General features: G+C 36.5%; 1 protein-coding gene across 6 annotated transcripts in view; it reads left to right on the plus strand.

Moving 5' to 3' along the window:
* ZNF567 (zinc finger protein 567) overlaps positions 1-18,953 on the plus strand; it is a 28,186-nt gene extending 9,233 nt beyond the window's left edge. For 4 of the 6 annotated variants that reach the window (XM_008712191.2, XM_040632758.1, XM_008712192.2 and 1 more), the window contains 3 exons: positions 11,634-11,760; positions 12,011-12,097; positions 15,911-18,952. In XM_008712191.2, coding sequence (XP_008710413.1) covers positions 11,634-11,760; positions 12,011-12,097; positions 15,911-17,628 — 1,932 coding nt within the window. In that variant the 3' untranslated portion in view covers positions 17,629-18,952. Of the gene's footprint in view, positions 1-11,633; positions 11,761-12,010; positions 12,098-15,910 lie in introns of all 6 variants that reach the window. The other 2 variants (XM_008712190.2, XM_040632759.1) reach the window with 1 other exon arrangement.

Consider the following 18,953-nt stretch of genomic DNA (forward strand, 5'->3'; position numbering starts at 1 on the left):
TACTGGAACACAGCCAGTTGCCAAAGTGTTTGGATAGCTTATGTTGCTTTCTCTTCAAGTTTACTGCTCTTTACTTCTTCAGTGTCTAATCTATTGTTACTCCCATCCATTGATATTTTCATATTATGTACTTTTCTTCTCTAGAAGTTCTTTTTGATCCTTTTTTATATCTTCATTTTCTCTCATCATATTCATCTTTTCCTCTGTATTCTTAAGCTTATGGAGCATGTTTACAGTATCTGCTTTAACGTCCTTATTTGCTAAATCCATCACCTGTTATTTTTGGTTTGCTTGGGGTTTTTTCTTCCTTCTAAATAAGGTCCTACTTTTCTGCTTCTTTGAATGCCTGGAATTTTTTTTTTTTTACTTGAATTTTCAAATTGCTGAAGGCTATATTTTGGTAAGTTCCTTTAAAGAATTAAGCTACTTCAGATCATTTTGACCCTCTTGAGTCTTAAGCTTTTGTTAGTGTAGAGCAGCATTTGGTCTAGGGCTAGTTTAGCCCCATTAACCTTGGTTAGCAATTTATACCTCACGGCTAAATCCAGCTAAATCCCCTGTTTTTGTGAATAAAATCATATTAGAACACAGCTACACTCATTTTTTTTACATGTTGTTTATTATTGCTTTTGCACTACAACCACAGAGTAGTTATAACAGAGACCATATGGCCCACAAGCCTAAAATATTTACTGTCTGGCCCTTACATAGAAACCTTGCCAACTCCTGCTCTGCCTGCGTGTTATCAGCTCTCTCTGTTCTGGCTGGTGGGAATACAAACTGTTCTCAGGCCTATTTGAGCTCTGGGAATTGTTCACCCTATTACTTGCCTCTTTTTCTTTCCCCGGCTCCACAGAGTTTTGCTCCCATATATTTGCAGATCAGTATTCATAGATTGAAGGGAATCACTCTGCAGATGTCTGGAGTGGTCTTGGGGTATGCTGTGTCTCTGCTACTTCCTACTCATTATTTTGCCTGGCAATTCTTGCCATCTTGGACCCTCCAAACTCTGATCTCTGTTCCTGCAACTCAGGGAGACTGCTGGGCTCTGTTTGTGTATCCTCTCCAGGTTCCTGACCTAGAAACTGTTTTTAGGTGGTAGGCTGGGGCAGTTATAGAGCTTACTTTGTTTCCCTTCTTGTAGGATCATCATTTTGTCCTGTCAGCTGTGCAATACTTGAAAACAGGTGTTTAATATATTTTTATAGTGTTTTAGTTGTTTATGGTAGAAGAGAATTTCTTTTAGTAGTTAATTTCCATGGAAATGGTAATGTGGAGTACTGATTTCTTTTATTGGGTGGTTAATTTGGTTCAACTTAAATCTCAGACTAATTAATTGGTGGCAGTTTGAATCCCTGCTTTATTTCCTTTATGTTTAACCAGGGTGCTGATTCTGGCCCACCCATACCTAATTCAGGTATTAGCCAAAAGTATGAACAAAATTTATTCACACTCTTTGGGGCTCCCTTCTGGCTTTCATTTCTGTGGTATTTCCGTACTTCCTTTCCAGCTGCTACTGTTGCCCTAAACGCTGTCTTTTGGTTCTTCAAGCCAGTAAGACCATGGGTTTCCACCTCAATTTTGCTACACACAGTCTCTACTTGGGACTTGCCCTCAGGCTACAGGTAGTATAAATTGGCAGTTCTTCCCTTACTCTTCTGTTCTTCCATGTGTAAATCCTCCCCTCCAGTTTGTTTGGGTCACTTTGCAGTACCTTCCAATAGTTATATATATATTCTAATCTGGCGTTTATAGTTGTTATCTACATAACAGTCAAATAAGAGGTATTCTGCCATTCTTGAAGCAAAACCTTTGCAAATCCACCCTCATTTTTTAATCAGCTTTATTGAGGTGTAATTTATATATAATAAAGGCACTCATTTAAGTATAGAGTTCATGAATTTTGAAAATAGTATAGGTCTATGTAATCACAACAGTCAAGATTACAAAATTTCTGTTACCCCAAAAAGTCCCTTCCTGTGCCCCCATACAACCAGTAGCTCTACTGCCACTCCTGGCCTTCAGTAATCATATATCTGCTTCTGCTGCTATAAATTAGTTTTGCCTCTTCTTGAATTTCATATAAATAGGATAATAGAATATGTGCTTTTGGAGAGATTGGCTTGTGTAACTCAACATGTTTTTGAAGTTTATTCATGTTGTGTACAGCAGAACATTCTTTGTATTGCTAAGTAGTACTCAAGTATATGAATATACTACAATTTATCTACTCATGTTTTGATAGACTTTTTTTTTTAAGATTTTATTTATTTGATAGAGAGAGCATGTGCACGAGTGTGGGGAAGGAGAGGAAGGAGCAGACTCCCCACTGAGCAGGGAGCCCAACACAGGGATCCATCCCTGGAACCAGAAATCATGGCCTGAGCCAAAGGCAGATGCTTAACCAACCTTGCCCCCCCAGGCGCCACAAGACATTTTTCCCCCTACTCTCCGACTATTACAAATGATGCTCCTATGAACATTTGCATAGAAATCTTAGCATGAACTGTATTTTCATTTCTTTGGGGTAAATACTTAGGTGTGGAATCAGTGGGTTGTATGAAAAATGTATGTTTAACTTCATAAGAAACTGCCAAATTTATGGAGAGTAGTGCCATTCTACATTCCCACCAACAATATGTAAAAGTTAGAGTAGCTCCATATCCTCACCAGCACTTGGTATGGTCACTTTTTAATTTTACTTATCCTAGAGAGTGTGTAATGGTATTTCATTATTTTAGTTTTCATTTCCCTGATATATGTAAAAATGGTGAGCATTTTGCTTATTTGACATTTATATAATTTCTGAACTTGTTCAGAGCTTTTGCCAATTTTTAATGCATAGATTGTTTTTTTTTTTTGTTGTGTGAGTTCTTTATATATTCTAAACATAAATCTTTTGTCAGATAAAAGTACTGTGAATTATCTTTTCCCAGTCTGTGATTTGATTTTTTATTTTCTTAAAGGTCTCTTTCCAAGCTGAAGTTTTTAATTTTGACGAAGTCCAGTTCATTAGATTTTCAAATTTTATGATGTGTGTTTTTTGTGTCCTATCCCAGAAGTCTTTGCACACTCCAGGGTTATGCATATTTTATTTCTGCTTACTATATGAGTATTATGAGTTTAGAAAAATTTTTTAAGTGAATTATCTATTTCAACTTAATTCTTTTTATGCATAAGAATTGAGGTTCCTTTTTTAAATGAATATTCAGTTTTTCCAAAGTTGTTTGTGAAAAGACATCCTTTCTCTACTGAATTATCCTGGAGCTTCTGTTGACAGTTAACCATATATGTGTAGGAATGTTTCCATAGTCTGTTTAATTGATGTGTATATTTATGCTTTCACTAGTGTACACAGTCTTGATTAAGTCTATGAGGTCACAAAATCAGATAATGTGAATCTTCCAACATTTTCTTTTTCAAACTTGTTTAGACATGCTAGGTGTTTTATATTTCCAGGTAAATTTTAGAATCAACTTACCAATCTCTATAAAACAGTCTACTTAGGGGAGCTTGGGTGACTTAGTCGGTTAATCGTTCAACTCTTGGTTTCGACTGAGATCCTGATCTCATGGGTTGTGAGACGGAGCCCTGCATTGGGCTCTTTCTCAGCGGGGAGTCTGCTTGAGGATTCTCTCCCTCCAACCATCCCCCTACTTGCACGCTTACACATGCACTCTCTCAAATAAATAAAATCTTTTAAAAAGGGAAAGAAAAGAAAAAGAAATGTGTTGGGAGATTACTGAAAGTGGTACTGTAAGGGGTACCTGGCTGGAGTTAATGGAGCATGTGACTCTTGATCTCAGGGTTGTCAGTTGAAGCCCCACGTTGGTGTAGAGATTACTTAAAAATAAAATCTTTAGGGACGCCTGGGTGGCTCAGTTGGTTAAGCGTCTGCCTTCAGCTCAAGGCATGATCCTAAGGTCCTGAGATCAAGTTCCACACTGGGCTCCTTGCTCAGTGGGGAGTCTGCTTCTCCCTCTGCCTGTTCTGCCTGCCGCTCCCCCGCTTGTGCTCTATCTCTTTGACAAATAAATAAATAAATAAAAATCTTTAAGTAAATAAATAAAAATTGAAAAAAAAAAGTAGTGCTCCACAAATACGAAATGAGTTAGGTGGTTGTCAGTATTCTTTAGAGATTCTAAATTTGTCCGGATTTTCACCCCCTTTGGTCTAGTTCTTTCATTTACTGATTAACATCAACCACGGTTTTGGACTTTTTTAAGTCTCACGTTACTTTTGTTGATTTTTGCCTAATGTATTTTGAAACTTTTCTTATTGTTAACATATAGTGTAATATTGGTTTCAGGAGTAGAATTACATATAACCAGTGCTCATCACCAACATGTGCCCTCCTTAATACCCATCACCCATTTAACCCATCCCCCACCCAGTTCCCCTCCAGCAACCCTCAGTTTGTTCTCTATTATTAGACTCTTATGGTTCACCTCCCTGTCTTTTTTCCCTTCCCCTGTGTCCATCTGTTTTGTTTCTTAAATTCCACATATGAGTGAAAGCATATGTTATGTATCTTTCTCTGACTGACCCATTTCTCTTAGCATAATACAGTCTAGCTCTACCCGTGTCATTGCACAAGGCAAGATTTCATTCTTTTTGATGGATGAGTAATATTCCATTACATATATATGTTATATATATGTGGATGCATTTGGGGTCTTTCCATAATTTGGCTATTGTTGATAATGCTGCTATAAACACTGGGGTGCATGTACCCCTTTGCATCAATATTTTTGTATCCTTGGGTAAGTAAGTAGTGCAAATTTCTGGGTTGTATGGTAATTCTATTTTTAACTTTTTAAGGAACCTCCATACTGTTTTCCAGAGTGACTGCACCAGTTTGCATTCCAACCAACTGTGTAGGAGGGTTCCCCTTTCTCCGCATCCTCGCCAACATCTGTTGTTTAATGTGTTGCTAATTTTAGCCTTTCTGATAGGTGGGAAGTAGTATCTCATCATGGTTTTGATTTGTATTTCCCTGATGATGAGGCTGTTGAGCATCTTTTAAATGTGTCTATGAGCCATCTGGATGTCTTCTTTGGAAAAATGTCTCTTCGTGTCTTCTGCCCATTTCTTAACTGGATTATTTGGGGGGGGTGTTGAGTTTAATAAGTTTTTTTATAGATTTTTGGATACTAACCCTCTATCAGATATGTTGTTTGCAAATATCTTCTCCCATTCTGTAGGCTGCCTTTTAGCTTTGTTGATTGTTTCCTTCACTGTGCAGCTTTTTATCTTGATGAAGTCCTAATAGTTCATTTTTGCTTTTGTTTCCCTTGTCTCTGGAGACTTGTCTGGTTAAGGTTACTATGGCTGATGTCAAAGAGATTTCTGCCTTGTTCTCCTCTAGGATTTTGATGGTTTCCTATCTCACATTGAGATTTTTCATCCATTTTGAATTTATTTTTGTGTATGGTGTAAAAAAGTGATCCAGTTGCATTCTTTGCATGTTGCTGTCCAGTTTTCTTAACACCATTTGTTGAAGAGACTGTCTTTTTTCCATTAGATATTCTTTCCTGCTTTTTCAAAGATTAGTTGACCATATAGTGTGGGTCCATTTCTGGGTTCTCTATTCTGTTCCATTGATCTATGTGTCTATTTTTGTGCCAGTGCCATACTGTCTTGATGATTACAGCTTTGTTAATAACTTGAAATCTGGAATTGTGATGCCTCCAGTTTTTTCAAGATTGCTTTGGCTATCCAGGGTCTTTTGTGGTTCCATACAAATTTTAGGATTATTTGTTCTACCTCTTTGAAAAATGCTGGTGGTATTTTGATAGGGATTTCATTAAATGTATAGATTGCTTTGGGTAGTATAGACATTTTAATAATATTTGTTCTTCCATCTCTCTGTGTCATCTTCAATTTCTTTCATGAGTGTTCTATAGTTTTCAGAGTACAGATCTTTTACTCTGGTTAGGTTTATTCCTAGGTAAGTTATGATTCTTGGTGCAACTGTAAATGGGATTTGTTTCCTTGATTTCTCTTTCTGCTGCTTCATTATTGGTGTATAAAAATGCAACAGATTTCTTTATGTTGATTTTGTATCCTACAACATTGCTGAATTCCTATATTCTAGCAACTTTTTGGTGGAGTCTTTCAGGTTTTCTACATAGAGTATCATGTTGTTTGTGAATAGTGAAAGTTTTGACTTCTTCCTTGCTAGTTTGGATGCCTTTTCTTTCTTTTTGTTGTCTGATTGCTGAAGTTAAGACTTCCAGTACTGTGTTAAATAACAATGGTGGGAGTGGACATCCTTGTCTTCTTCCTGACCATAGGGGAAAGGCTTTCATTTTTTCCCCATTGAGGATGATATAACTGTGGGTCTTTTGTATATGGCCTTTATGATGTTGATGTGTGTTCCATCTATCCCTACTTTGTTGAGGACTTCTATCAAGAGTGGATACTGTATTTTGTCAAATGCTTTTTCTTTTTCTTTTTTTTTAAGATTTTATTTATTTGACAGACACCCAGCGAGAGTGGGAACACAAGCAGGGGGAGTGGGAAAGGAAGCAGCAGGCTCCCAGTGGAGTAGGGAGCCCAATGCAGGGCTTGATCCCAGGACGCTGGGATCACGCCCTGTGCCGAAGGCAGACGCTTAACGACTGAGCCACCCAGGCGCCCCATGTCAAATGCTTTTTCTGTATCTGTTGATAGGATTGTGTGGTTCTTACCCTTTATTAACATGGTGTGTCATGTTGATTGATACGCAATACTGAACCACCCTTGCAGCCCAGGAATAAATCCCACTTGATTGTGGTGAATAATTGTTTTAATGTACTGTTGGATTCAGTTTACTAGTATCTTGTTGAAAATTTTTGCATTCATGTTCATCAGGGATATTGGCCATAATTATCCTTTTTAGTGTGATCTTTGACTGGTTTTGGAATCAAGGTAATGCCGGCCTTGTAGAATGTGTTTTGGAGTTTTCCTTCCATTTCTGTTTTTTGGAACTGTTTAAGAAAAACAGGTATTAACTCTTTAAATGTTTGGTAGAATTCTCCTGGGAAGCCATTAGGCCCTGGACTTTTGTTTGTTGGGAGATTTTTGATTACTGATTCCATTTATTTGCTTGTTATACATCTGTTCAACTTTTCTATTCCTGTTTCAGTTTGGGTAATTTATGTTTCTAGGAATTTATCCATTTCCAGATTGCCTAGTTTGTTGGCATATAATTTTTAACAATATTTTCTTATAATTGTATTTCTGTAGTGTTGGTTATGATCTCTCCTTTTTCATTTGTGATTTTATTGATTTGGGTCCTTTCTCTTTTCTTTTTGGTAAGTCTCGCTAGGGGGGTTATCAATTTTATTAATTCTTTCAAAGAACCAGCTCTTAGTTTGACTGATCTGTTCTACTGAGTTTTTTGGTTTGTTGGGGTTTTTGTTTTTGTTGTTTGTTTGTTTGTGGGCGTGTTTTTTTTTTTTTTTTTTTGGTCTCATTTATTTCTGCTCTAATCTTTATTATTTCCCTTCTTCTGCTGGATTTAGGCTTTATTTCCTGTTACTTTTCTAGTTCCTTTAGGTGTAAGATTAGGTCGTATATTTGAGTTTTGTTTCTTGAGGTAGGCCTGTATTGCTATGTACTTCCGTCTTAGGACCACTTTTGCTGCATCCCAAAGGTTTGGGACTGTCGTGTCTTCACTTTCATGTATTTTTTTTTTAATTTCTTCTTGAATTTCCTGGTTAACCCACTCATTCTTTAGTAGGATGTTCTTTAACCTCCATGTATTTATGGTCTTTCCAAATTTTTTCTTGTGGTTTACTTCAAGTTTCATAGCGTTGTGGTCAGAAAATATCTATGGTATGATCTCAGTTGTTTTGTACTTGTTGAGGCCTGATTTCTGACCCAGTATGTGATCTGTTCTGGAGAATGTTCCATGTGCACTGGAAAAAAATGTGCATTCTGCTGTGTTAGGATGAAATGTTCTGAATGTATCTGTTAAGTCCATCTGGTCTGGTGTGTCACGCAAAACCATTGTTTCCTTGTTGATTTTTTGCTTAGATGATCTCTCCATTGCTGTAAGTGGTGTTAAAATCCCCTACTATTATTGTATTTTTATCAGTGAATTTCTTTATGATTGTTATTAATTGATTTGTATATTTGGGTACTCCACATTGGGAGCATAAATATTTACATTTGTTAGGTCTTCTTGTTGGATAGGCCTCTTTATTATATAATGCCCTTCTTCTTATCTTGTTACAATCTTTGGTTTAAAATCTAGTTTGGGGGCTCCTGGATGACTCAGTCGGTTGAGTGTCTGCCTTCGGCTTAGGTTGTGATCCCAGGGTCTTGGGGTCAAGCCCCACGTCGGGCTCTCTGCTCTGTGGGGAGCATTCTTCTCCCTCTCCCTCTGCCTGATGCTCTTCCTACTTGTGATCTCTCTCTCTCTTGCTCTGTCAAATAAATAAATAAAATCTTTAAAAAATAAAAAATAGGGGTGCCTGGGTGGTTCAGTTGGTTAAGCGGCTGCCTTCAGCTCAGGTCATGATCCCAGTGTCCTGGGATCAAACCACATATCAGGCTCCCCACTCCACAGAGAGCCTGCTTCTCCCTCTCCTGCTGCTGCTCCCCCTACTTGTGTGCTCTTTCTTTTTCTCTGTCAAATAAATAAATAAAATCTTAAAAAAAAAAATAATGTTACCAGGTTAATGAAAAAAATAATAATAAAAAAATAAATAAAAAATAAAATCTAGTTTGCCTGAAAAAGTATGGCTACTCCAGCTTTCTTTTGATGTCCATTAGCATGAGAAATGGTTCTCCATCCCCTCACTTTCAATCTGCAGGTGTCTTTACTAACCTGTTCTTTAAATCCTTTTAAATATACTTTATATATTAAGGCAATTTTAGGTTCATGGCAAAATTGTATAGAAAGTACAGAGTTTCAGGGTGTCTGGCTGGCTCAGTCCATGGAGCATGTGACTCTTAATCTAGGATTGTGGGTTCAGGCCCCACATGGTGTATAAAGATTACTTAAAAATAAAATCTTTTTTTTTTTAAAGGTACAGAGTTTCCATTTACCCCCGTCCCCACAGATGAATAGCCTCCCCATTATTAACATTTTGCAGCAGAGTGATATATTTATTACAGTGAAGCTACATTAACACATCATTATTTCCCAATGTCTATAGTTTACATTAAGGTTCACTCTTGGTCTTATATATTCAGTAGATTTTGACAAATATATAATGATACATCCACCATTATAGTGTTATACAGAATAGTTTCACTGCTCTAAAAATCCTCTGTGTTACAGCTATTTATCCCTTATCCCTTCCTCTTTTTTTTTTTTTTTTTTTTTTTTAACTACTATCTCCATAGTTTTGCCTGTCCAGAATGTCATATAGTTGGAATCATACAGCCTTTTCTGATTGGCTTCTTACATTTAGTAATGTGCATTTCAGGTTCCTCCTAACCTGCTGTTTGGTTGTTTTTGTTGTTTTTTAAAGATTTATTTATTTATTTTAAGGAGGGAGAGACAGAATCTCAAGCTGACTCCCCACTGAGCATGGAGTCTGACGTAGGGCTCAATCCCATGACCCTGAGATCATGACCTGAGCTGAAATCAAGAGTCAGATATTTAACTAAGCCACCTAGGCACCGCAAACCTGTTTTTTATTCATCTGTTTTTATATGTGTTGTGTTTTATGTCAATCAAATACATTTTAATAGTTCATTTTCATTCATGTATTGCCTTTTTAGTTATATCTATTTCCATGCTAGGTTTTTCTTTACTTCTCTGAACACATTAAGAATAGCTTCTTTGAAGCCTTTTGTTGGCAAAATCCAACTTTGGGGCCCACTAGGAATTAGTTTCTCTGGCTTTTTCTGAATATAGGTCATATTCCCCTTCCTCTTGTTTTGTTTTGTTTGTATGTTTAGTAATTTTTCCTAGAAACCTGGATATCATGAATAATACAGTAATCTGATTCTGTCTTTTTTTTCCTGAGGATTATTGGGTTTTTTTGTTCTAGCAGGCAACTAATTTGCTTGAAATCGAACTTTAAACTCTGTCCCCACCCCCAAGTGTAAAGCAGTTGATATATCAGCTCAGTTCTTTAAGCTTCCACCTGTTGCTTTTGACCATAGCCCCCTTAGGGGAGGGGAGATGGGTTCTCTTTGTGTTCATATACTTTAGCTCTTGATTAAGGAACTGGTGAGTGTTTATACTTATATTTTAGGGCTTACTTTCTGGAGCTCTCTGTCTTCCAGTGTTTCACCCCTTATATTTCCTGCTGCTTTGTGAGCTGCAACTTCTGACACCTCCATCCAGTAAGGCTCCAGTTTTCTTCTGCTTGAGCTATGAGCAAGTTATGTAGTGCTGTTAATCAAAAATGCAGAAGTCTCAGAATCTCACCAGGTGTTGGTGCACTTCTGTTTTTCAGAACTCTTTTCTGGTATCTTTTTGCTAAGTCCTCTGTGGTTTCTCCAACAATTGCTTAGTTTAACTACCAACCTGGAGTTCTGGCAGCGTTTATATTCTGATTTTGGTTCTCATCCTTTCTGTTGTTTTCTCACTTCAATTTAGGGGTGCCTGAGTGACTCAATTGCTCAATCGTCCCTTGATCTCAGTTCAGGTGTTGATCTCATGATCATAAGTTCAAGCCCCACGCTGGGCTCAACACTGCGTATGGAGCCTACTTAAAAAAAAAAAGAGGGGTGCCTGGGTAGCTCAGTTGGTTGAGCATCTGCCTTCAGCTCAGATCATGATCCCAGGGTCCTGGGATCGAGCCCTGCATCGGCTGCCTGCTCACTGGGAAGCCTGCTTCTCCCTCTCCCTCTGCCCCTTCCCTGCTTGTGCACTCTCTCTCTCAAATAAATAAAATCTTTAAAAAAGAAGAAGAAAGAAAGACTTTATTTCTAAATCTCCAGCTCATCTGCCAGCTCTAAATTCTGCCTCAGGAGCTGTGGGGTTTCTGGTACCTTCATGCAAAAAAAGTCATGAACTGAACATCTTACCTATTGCATTTGCTGTCCGTTAAGAATAAATTCTCCTTCAGTTTTTGCTTGCTTTGATTATTTTCCAGTGCCATCTGTCATTTATTACATATTGTGTTCAGATATATATGTTGTGTTAATTATAAATAATTACTATCTGAGGGATCGTTTTCTTGACCAATTACTTTTGGATGCCAGAGTTGTTCCCATGCATTCTGAAACCATATTCTCCCCGCATAACACATTAATCTTGACAGGGAAAAATTTTACCTCCTGAACTGTGCTCCCCTTGTAATATACTGCATCTTGTATATTCTTTTGTTGTAGTACCTGTAAGACCTTCTAGCAGGTTTATGTTTATACATACTTTCTTAAAGGTATGTGTTCCTTGCTTTGAGGCAATGCAGGGACCATGCTTTGTATGTTTTGGCATTCCAGTAAACTAATGCACTTTTGAGATACAAAATGACCTCACGTAAATATTTTTAGAATTAATTATTAAATAAATTCAGTGACAGGTATTTCTGTCTTCACTTTTGTTTACCTTACTACGTAAATGACAAAACAAAAATGATTGGCTTTCTTTATATTCATATGAATGCCCCAAAGGATCAGGATCAAAAGTAGTCCACAATATCTGGTCAGCTTATTCTGATCATAGTTCCAATCCATTGCAGGCATCAGTGTCATTCAAAGATGTGACTGTGGACTTCACTCGGGAGGAGTGGCAGCACTTGGATCCTGCTCAGAAGACTCTCTACATGGATGTGATGTTGGAAAACTATTGCCATCTCATCTCTGTGGGTAAGAAAAACTCTCTTGGAAACTTTCAGTAGCATACATTTCCTTTCAAAGTGCCTAAATTATGTCTTGAATTTCAGGCTTAGGAGGTGATGAAGTATTTGTTCACAGAAAGGATAATCGTGTACTTACCCAGAGCAAGGTGTTAAGTTTTCTCTTACATGAAGTATCTTTGCAGTATTGAAAATGTAGTTTACTAATTTTTCAAATGTATTGAAGCCTAAGCATCTTAATCAAAATTTTTCTTTATCAGGGTGTCACATGACCAAACCTGATGTGATCCTTAAGTTGGAACGAGGAGAAGAGCCATGGACCTCATTTACAGGTCATACCTGCTTAGGTGAGTTTCTGAAGCTTCAGGTGGATGAAATCTAGTGGAGAATAAATTTTAAAATGGTCACGTGGTGGGTGGCACCTTTGAAATATTTTCTTTTTAAAGGCTCCTAACCTTTGCAAATTGTAAACCTTTGCAAATTGCTTGCAAATTTTAAACTTTCAAATATCACTTTCCGGATATAATATTGTTTTCTTAGTCTGCTTGATATTATCGAAGATAGTTGCCACTCTTAATCAAAATGTACTATAAGTCTTCCTTTAGATCTTTTTTCTTGATTTGTGTCTCTTTCTAGCTTTCTCAGTCCTTTATCTTCTTGCCATTGTATATATTTCTTTTAGTCATTCTTAAATCTATTTTTAAAGAAGAGAATATTCTTGGTTAATGTTTTTCTTCTCAGTTGCTTTCCATTTTTTTCTTTTTCTTATTACCTCAGATTTGTTTTCTGTGCTAAGTCTAATAAGCTCCCCTTCTCACCACAAATCTAGCTGTTAATTTCAAAACTCACTTGCTTTGACCCAGATTGATAATTCCACAGTTATCATTTTCCTCCAGTAAACTTTTATGGTTCGTTTTATGTGGCTGATCATCATTGCTGAAGTCAGCCCTTGGTGTGGGTAAAACATTAATGTATTCTTATCCTGATTCCCTTAGTGATTATTTCCAGCTTGGTCTGTTTTCTTCATTACTGGCCATATTGCCTAGAACAATACCTGGCATGTAATAGTCACTGATACATATATTTTTTCATGTATATTGTTTCAGTAGACTCTCAGTCTTATTTCTCTGATTTGACCTCAAGGATCTGCCTTTAAATTATAGTAATCTCATCCATTCTGAGGACCGAAGCTCTTTGTTTTATGTAGATGTCTCTAACACTGACATACTCAGTACATTTCTCCCACCATTACTGGAGTTCCGCACTCTTATGTTTCACCTGTTTTGTGACAATATGTTGGAAATGAAAATCATGAACTTTCCTAGCTTTTAAATTCTTCCTCATTATCTATTTCCAAATTATTTTATTTCTGCCACGATATCAGCTTTTTCTGTCTCTATCATCATCTCTTTTGAATCTCTTCTTAATCTGTATTATATTTATCAGCCTGTGAGATATATTTACATCTTCCCATATTTTCATTTTTCACTGATGTCATACAAAATGATGTTACCTTATTTCATGTCTTGCCTATAATAATTACATCTTGGCTTTGCTGTAATTTTTTCTTAATGCTATTTATTGTTCCTTATTTATTATATGAAATTGAAATTCTTCACTCAAGGACTACTAAAATAAGCCTTCATTTGGTCTTTTCAACTTTCTGTCCCTTGTGGAAAACTTGGTAATTTCCACTTGATCTAGTCTCCTCAGTGTTCTCCATATATCTACGATTTGTCATGATGTCTGTACTTTTCATTGTGTTCTGTTCTCCCTTTCATATACTATGTATCTTTTAAGTTAAGTCTTGAGATTTTTTCTTCATAAACTGTTCCTTAACTACTCCTCACCCTTTTTCTGAATTCCCATGCTACCTACTAACTAAAACACAACTTTTGGGTATGATTATGTAATTTGATGCCTGATTATACATGGTTTATGCTTAAGGATTCTTTCCTTAAGAGGATAAGATCCTCTATTCGAATCATTTTTGCAATAGTATGTAACATGTTAAGTATTCAGTAGTTGCTTCATTAACTGTGGAGCTATACAAAGGAGGTCTATTTTTCCTCCATTCAGAAAGCTTATACTGGTAAGTTCCTTTCAGATGTACCTGCTCAGGCCATGGATGTATAGATGCTGATTCAAATGGTTGAATTCTGCCAAGCGCTAATTTTCTAGGTAGGAAACACAGTGTTAATATACACTCAGAAGAGTTCAAAGGAGATAACCAATAAAGTATTCTTTTCTATGAAAAAGGATTATTATCAAAATCTGCATTTTTTGTGAAATATTTATGACTTGATTAAGCTTATAAAAAGATTTGTTAAAATGACTTTCCTAGACCATAACCATTTTCAAGTTATAAAGAAATAGTGCTTAAAGTGGTGGGGGGAAATAAATGAAGGAATTTTGATATCATTGAATGGTAGCATTTTCTTGAAGAGTATCTAAATATGAGTAGAAGTAAGATTGAAAGACAAGCCAACTGATGAAAAGAACATGAGGAAAGCATGTGATTAGGAATAAGTGAGATATTTATAAGGCAATAAATATGAGGCCTTACTGTTGTTATGTGTGAGATTTGTCAGATATGTGGACAACCCTAAAAACTTGTTTGAATATAAAAAGTGAATCTATAAAAAGTGAATCTAGGTAATTTAAAGTCTTGTTTACAGAGGTTCCTTGTATGTTAGTGTTAAGGGTAATGGACTGAAGGAAGAAACCTAGTTTTTTTAACCTAGGTTTAACATTATTCTCCTGGATGTGGATGATTGCAAAGTAACAGAAGTCAAATATAGCTACAAAATTATAAGAGAAATGAAGGTTAAAGTTAATGCTTTAGAATGAGCATGAACAATCTAATCTTGTCCACCATATGGAAAACTGGAGTTAAAAAAAGTTACTATATTGGGGGAAAACTTGCAACAGTCTTTTCTTTAAACCTGAAAAAATAAGTCTGCAAAGAGGAATAGTTATAATTGATGGTCATGAGATTTTTGTTATTGAACAACCCTAAAAGGACAGACAATAGCAATATGAATACGCCAGTAAATATACCCCTAGTCAGTTTTAAAGTTCCTGTTGGAAGTATTTTCTTAGCTCTTTTCTCACAAGAGAAAATGATTCCCAGGTATATGGAGATAAGAGCCTAGGATATAAGATTGTCTTTCTAGGGGCGCCTGTGTGGCTCAGTCGATTGAGAGTCCAACTCTTGATTTTGGCTCAGGTCTTGATTGCACTGAGATCAAGCCCTGCCTCAGGCTCTGCACTCACTGGCGAATCTACTTGAGGCTTCTCTCCCTCTCCCCCCACTTGCACGTGTGCTCTTTCTCTCTAAAATAAATCTTTTTTAAAATCATTATTATAAAAAAATAAAATAAAATATTTTTAAAAAGTGTCCCTCTAAACACTAGGAAATTGATACTTGGAAAGATTAATTAGCCACTGATGGATACATGGAAAGGGGTGGTGGAACAACTGGAAGTGTTCTGCCTCACAATCTAGGGATGAATGTATAAAAGGCTCTGATCTGTGTTCTCCAAAAGTATTCCTTCCTTTAATATTTTTCTTGAACAAGCTTTTCTACTAATTTTTTTTTGTCCATCCTACTTAAAGTTTACTGTCTTTGAAAGATTCACTTCATTATTTCTGAATCCATCTATCCAAGCATGGTTCTTTTTTTTTTTTTTTTAAGATTTTATTTATTTATTTGACACAGATAGAGACAGCCAGCGAGAGAGGGAACACAAGCAGGGGGAGTGGGAGAGGAAGAAGCAGGCTCATAGCAGAGGAGCCTGATGTGGGGCTCGATCCCATAACGCCGAGATCACGCCCTGAGCCGAAGGCAGACGCCCAACCGCTGTGCCACCCAGGCGCCCCCAAGCATGGTTCTTTCACCATTCTGTGTCTTCACCTCACTGCTTAGTATATTCGTTTAACTTTCTGTATGAAGTTCTAGTTACTAGTGTTCATTGCTTAATTTTTTACTTTTTTCCACACTGAGGCAGAGTTTTTATTTAGGTTTTGTGTCTTTTCCCAGGCAGGGAATAATTTGTCCTGGGTCTTTTTTGATCTCATATGCTAGACACTAATACAACTTCTTTCCATAGCAAATATGTGAAGATTCACAAACTGTTATTAATTATATTCTTTTGTAGAAAAAAATTGGAAAGAGGAAGACTTTTTAGTGAAATTCAAGGAACACCAAGATAAGTTTTCTAGATCAGTTGTATTCATCAACCACAAAAAACTGAGTAAGGAGAACAGTAATACATATGAAAAGACATTTACTTTAAGCAAAAGCCCTATTAATTCAAAAAATCTACCTCCTGAATATGACACTCATGGAAAGATTTTTAAAAATGTTTCAGAATTAATCATCAGTAATCTAAGTCCTGCAAGAAAAAGACTTAGTGAGTATAATGGATATGGGAAATCACTCCTCAATACTAAAGCAGAGACAGCTCAACCTGGAGTCAAATCCCATAATCAACATGGCAGGGCTGTCAGTCATAATGAAGTACTTATGCAATATCATAAGATGGAAACTCCAGCACAGTCATTTGGATATAATGACTGTGAAAAAGCCTTTCTTAAAAAGGGAGGCTTAGTTACACATAATAGAGCTTACAGAAGGGAAAACCCATCTGAATATAATAAAAGAAGAGCAACCAATATTGAAAAAAAACATACATGCACTGAATGTGGGAAGTCCTTCTGCAGGAAGTCAGTATTGATTCTGCATCAAGGAATTCACACAGAGGAGAAACCCTATCAGTGTCATCAATGTGGAAATTCATTTAGAAGGAAGTCCTATCTCATTGATCATCAGAGAACTCACACAGGAGAGAAACCCTTTGTCTGTAATGAATGTGGTAAGTCCTTCCGCCTAAAGACAGCCCTCACTGATCATCAGAGAACACATACAGGGGAAAAATCATATGAATGTCCACAGTGTAGGAATGCCTTCAGATTGAAATCACACCTCATTCGTCATCAGAGAACTCATACAGGAGAAAAACCATATGAGTGTAATGACTGTGGGAAGTCCTTCCGCCAGAAGACAACACTTTCTCTACATCAGAGAATTCATACAGGAGAGAAACCCTATATTTGTAAAGAATGTGGGAAGTCCTTTCACCAGAAGGCAAACCTTACTGTACATCAGAGAACTCATACAGGGGAAAAGCCCTATATTTGTAACGAATGTGGAAAATCTTTCTCCCAGAAGACAACGCTTGCTCTTCATGAGAAGACTCATAACGAGGAGAAACCCTATATTTGTAGTGAATGTGGGAAGTCCTTCCGCCAGAAGACAACCCTTGTGGCACATCAGAGAACACATACAGGGGAAAAATCCTATGAATGTCCTCACTGTGGGAAGGCCTTTAGAATGAAGTCATACCTCATTGATCATCACAGAACTCACACAGGAGAGAAACCATATGAATGTAATGAATGTGGGAAATCCTTCAGTCAGAAGACAAATCTGAATCTACACCAGAGAATTCATACGGGGGAGAAACCCTATATTTGTAATGAATGTGGGAAGTCCTTTCGCCAGAAAGCAACTCTCACTGTACATCAGAAAATACATACAGGACAGAAATCCTATGAATGCCCTCAGTGTGGGAAAGCCTTTAGCAGGAAGTCATATCTCATTCATCATCAAAGAACTCATACAGGAGAGAAACCATATAAATGTAATGAATGTGGGAAGTGCTTCCGCCAGAAGACAAATCTCATTGTACATCAGAGAACTCACACAGGGGAGAAACCCTATATTTGTAACGAGTGTGGTAAGTCCTTCAGTTATAAAAGAAACCTCATTGTCCATCAGAGAACTCACAAGGGAGAAAACATAGAAATGCAATAAACGATGTGACTTCTTTGTAAAGCCTTTCCAAGTTATTGTAACACTTTAGTTTAAAAAGAAAAAAAAAGCATGCTAAAACATTTTAATAAGGTAATTTTAATCACAAATGTGATAATAGTTAAAGTACCAACTATGTAACTATCTACTGTTTACTAGCATATATAATGAATATGATCATTGTTCTTGAACTCTAACAGAAATGAAGCTAATTTTTAAGTTTCCAGGTTCTATTGACTCAGTTTCTTTTTTAAAAAAGTTCTTACATAATACATGTGGAGGCAAGATACAAAATGGTTATAACATCAGTCTCCATAAAAAAAAAAGAAAATATGAAATGTATTTCTCCTTATGCTCTGGAATAAAAAACAGTTGTTACTTCCCCAAAGGTTACCATGTACCTGACTTATAACATCATAAAGTAGTCTTTGCATGTCTTTAAACTTTACGTATGTTTTATCATGTATCATGAATTTTTTTGTGTCTTGTTTCATTCAACATTTTTAAGATTCATACATTATTGCATGTGGCAGTAATGTGTTCATTTTCATTCTGTTTACTCTTCCATTTCAAAAATATACCACTATTTATCCTCTTGATGGATATTTGTATTTTTTATAATTTTGTTTTAATAAAAATACTGCTATAAATCCTGTAAATATTCGTGTGTGTGTGTGTGTGTGTATTTCTGTTAATCTAATATTAAGATGAATTACTCAGTCCAAGGGTGTATGTAAGTTTTTTCAGCTATGGTAGATAACTGCCAAACATCTCAGACCTTTCTTACTATGAGATGATTCACTTTGAAGAGTAATAGCTCTGATTGTAAGCAATGTGGAGAAAGGTCTTTAGCAGTCACTCAACTGGAGAATTCTACTAAAAAAATTCATATAATGTTACAATTGTAAGAAGACTGTTAGTCATGAATATATGAATGTAATAAATTTAAAAAGACACTTTAGCTGTGTCTTAAACCTTACACAAAACCAGAGAATTCATATTGGAGGGAATCCTATAATTGTCATGATTATAGGGATACTTTTAGCCATACTTTACACCTTATTCAACATCAAAGAATTCATACTAGAGAAATGTTAAGAAGCGACATAGATGAGTAAAATTTTGGAGAATAAGTCACAGGAGACAGAATTATGAAATATATATTTAAGTAAGCTTTTATACCTTGATTTAGTTCAGGAAATAGGGTCTCTGGATTCTCAAATGAAAAATCACTGGAGGGGCGACTGGGTGGCTCAGTTGGTTAAGCATCTGCCTTCAGCTCAGGTCATGATCCCAGAGTCCTGGGATCAAGCCCCACATCAGTCTCC

The sequence above is a fragment of the Ursus maritimus genome, unplaced genomic scaffold (assembly GCF_017311325.1).
Source record: "Ursus maritimus isolate PB19 unplaced genomic scaffold, ASM1731132v1 scaffold_19, whole genome shotgun sequence".
Classification (NCBI taxonomy): domain Eukaryota; kingdom Metazoa; phylum Chordata; class Mammalia; order Carnivora; family Ursidae; genus Ursus; species Ursus maritimus.